General features: G+C 58.1%; 1 protein-coding gene across 8 annotated transcripts in view; it reads left to right on the top strand.

Moving 5' to 3' along the window:
- Positions 1 to 3,302, top strand: part of LOC113208650 (tropomodulin) — a 42,942-nt gene that overhangs the window by 29,686 nt on the left and 9,954 nt on the right. Inside the window, exon 1 of one of the 8 annotated variants that reach the window (XM_052272406.1) lies at positions 3,078 to 3,246. The exons of the other annotated variants lie outside the window; for them this stretch is intronic. Coding sequence (XP_052128366.1) covers positions 3,238 to 3,246 — 9 coding nt within the window. The 5' untranslated portion in view covers positions 3,078 to 3,237. Of the gene's footprint in view, positions 1 to 3,077; positions 3,247 to 3,302 lie in introns of those variants that run through there. 8 annotated transcript variants of the gene reach the window in all.

Consider the following 3,302-nt stretch of genomic DNA (forward strand, 5'->3'; position numbering starts at 1 on the left):
GGGGGGGCGTTAACACAATTCAAGGGCAAGGTCTATCACCCTTTTGTTATTGTGCGAAATGAGCAATGAAAACTGAACAGTGTTTGTACAGTGTGAATGGCATGCTGTTCCGACAGTGTGCATGCCTTATGCACACTGTTGGCCTCACAGGTCTGTTTTCGCTCACGGACGAAAGTCGCTCGCACAGACCCAGCCCAACAGAGTATAATATTGTGTTTTATGCCCCTGGACCACTTTCCATGTACTCGGGGAGGTGCTCGGCTGCTCGGTCTGCCCTTTGGCCCGCGGTGCGCTGCGTCCCCCTGCTCCGCCCTTGCTCCCCCCTGCAGTGTTGACCTGAGCCTGCGAGAGAAAGTCAAAGCGAGGAGCAGCAGCGGCAGCAGCAGCAGCAGCAGCAAGGGTCGGGCAGAACAATGCTCCAATCTGCAGTGCGACATCGTGCGGACAGACGCGCGCTGCTGGGCCCGACCGGCCGGCTGTGAGTCAAGGGCGCAAGCGGCCAGCATAGCGAGGTGACGTCACACCAGGCCACACCAGGCCAGGCCATGGATTTGCGAGTGCGGCTCTGCTGTGGCCATCACTTTTGAGGGCACCCAGAGCGCCCTCGCGCCGGGCTCTAGAAAGAGTTTTCAAATTAAACACACGCGCAGTGTCCAGGAAAATGTTGTATTTTTGCTCACCCCCAACTTGAAGTTGAACTGGAGTTTTAATTTTTGGGAAAGACTCCCCAGCACTGCGCGTGCTCCAGTAAGTGGTGTGCCATCTCCGGGCGTAACGGCGGCAGCCACCCGCGGGTTTTCGAGCCGAGCCGAGCCGAGCCGAGCCGAGCCTGGGCGCCAGTAGGCGCCACTACTCGTCTTTACGACCACCAGACCGCGGCGCCTGCTGCTTATGGGCGCGTGGACCGCCCGCAGAGGAAGTCGTGCGCGGACTCCTTGAACGCACGAGAAAAAACGATTAGCTAAACCAACAGCTATAAATGAGGGATGACTAATTATTTAACTAAGGTCAACATAGCTAAATTCTTAGCAGCATATAGGTAAATTTTAGCTAAGTAGCTGATTTTGTACAATTTGCACCGGACGACTTGATGGGAGCTCTCCTGATCACGGTAAAAGAAAACTAACTTGCCTGCTCTTCTCTCTCTCTCCCTCCCCCGTTTGTATTCACGCTCAATGACTAATGGCGAAGAGCTCGCGATTCCCATATCTGTTTGTGGCGGGGCGGGGTGGGGCGGGGCGTGACTCGCTCTTGTTTCCTCGTGTCCAAGCCGGACCGGGTGGCGGGCCGGGGTGGGGCGACGACGGCGCGGCACGACGCACGTGAGATAGCGGATGCGCCGTCATGAGAAAACTCTTTCTGCTTCGCCGCTGCGCTGTTGGCAGAAAACACAATAAAAGTCGGGATTGTGTCCGAAACTGGCCCGGAGCCATTAAAACTGCTTCGAATGTCAAACAGAAAAAAAAAAAAAAAAACAAGTTTCATGCGGGGCGCACACACAAAAATCCTGTCAAAAATTGTTGTGCTTAACAAAAGCTAAAATGTAGAAAAATACGAGTGGTTCCCTTGAGCGAAAAACATAACGATTACTATCAACATTATCGTTAATGCACATAGTTATAACCACTTTTAATAATTGCGTGTTTTTTTAAACTAAGTCGTGTTTGTCGCTTATTGGTCAACGTCCTAATCGCCACCTGGTGTAATCTGCTGGCTGGCACTTGAATCCTTGAGGAAAGATAGAATGACATCATTTCGTTTGTAAAGTGTCCTGATTGGCCAAACAGCTCTCATGACCATTTATGGGGGGGGTTTTGCTTGGTTGGGGGGTTTTTTGGCTTTTGCCGGTTGTTTGTTTATTTTTTGGCCCTTCTTTTTTATCTTTTTATGGGCGTGACCCATCGGCGATCGGCGAAGCCGTGAAACGCTGTGGACCGCCGCCACCACCGCGGCCCACCAAGTACCGAACACAATAGGGAAAGGGCCAACCATATGTAGGCCAGCGGGCGGAAGTTGGCCGGATCGCAGCAAACGCTCCGCAGCAGCCTTGACTACTCGCTCCCGTCGAACAAGAGGGGTACATATATGCATGAAGGTTACTCGTGAGAGGACGGAATCGGGTACAAAATACGGGACTGTGGGTACTACAATTCGTACATCTTCATGCGGGTTTTCCGCCCCGCCTCAAAACAATAAGTTTCATGAGGGATTAACACACATTATTGCGAGGTATCTATCTCGGATCTCGCGGCCTCCTTCCTGGTCGATGTCCATGAGGGCGGGTGGAGTCGTTCTGCCCGCGATCACGCTACATTCCCGACCCGTGCCATAAGGTCTGCTGTGCCGCGTGACCGCGCCGCTGGCAGTGCCTCTCACTGGCCATGGCGTCATGGGCGCGGTCCTGCGGCCTGCGGGACCCTGCCGACGAGCGGCGGCGGCGCTGGCCGCGGCTGAGAGTGCGAGCCCGTGCGAGCTGTATAGGATGGATGGAGAGAGAACGCTGCTCGGCGGGGTTTGCGGTGTGTTGTTTGGCTTCCGAGTGTGCGCATGAGTTAGCTGTGGTATGGATGGAGGCTGGAGCCCTGGAGCCTGGAGCCTAGAGACTGAAGCCTGGACCTGGAGCCTGGGGCCTAGGGCCCTGCACCCTGGGCTGGGCCCTGGGCCCTGGAGCCTGGAGCTCGCATATTGCACTCCGTGCGCAGCGACGCTGCGAGGGCGCCGTGACGGTCCGTTTGTCAAACAAAAACAACGGCGCAGTCCCTTGCGGTCCTTTATTATTAGTGCGCCTAGAGCCCCAGGCGAGCACCCTGAAGTCCTGGAGAGCGGTGAGCAGAACGCCGGGCGGCTCCAGCAGGCGGGGCGGGGCGTGGGGCGTCCTCCTCTCCCGAACGCCGTCGCGCAGCCGAGCCGAGCACAGCCGAGTTGTTGGTTCGCCGCCGGCGTCGCGGCGGCGGCGTCGCCTCCGGGAGCCTCCCCTCTCCCCTCTCCCCTCTCCCCGCGGCCCGCGGCCCGCTCCGCTCCAGGTGTGCAGCCCTGGCAGGCACGCGGGCCAGGCTCGGCTCGGCGGCCCCGCGACTCCCGACCTGTTCACAGTGAACGCTCTCGACGCTCGCACCTCGCCGCCCGCCGCCGCGCCCGGCCCCCGTCCGCCCAAGCTCCGCGAAGCTCCGCGCCGCGAGCGTCCGTCCCCCCGCGCGCCTTATCAGCCAGTGCAGTGCCGACGGCCCCCGCGACACCATGGCTGAAGTAAGGCTGTCGTGTGTGATGGCTATGTTGTGTGCGTGTGTGTGTGAGAGCGCGCG

The sequence above is a fragment of the Frankliniella occidentalis genome, unplaced genomic scaffold (genome assembly GCF_000697945.3).
Source record: "Frankliniella occidentalis isolate FOCC.00 unplaced genomic scaffold, Focc_3.1 Scaffold204, whole genome shotgun sequence".
NCBI lineage: Eukaryota > Metazoa > Arthropoda > Insecta > Thysanoptera > Thripidae > Frankliniella > Frankliniella occidentalis.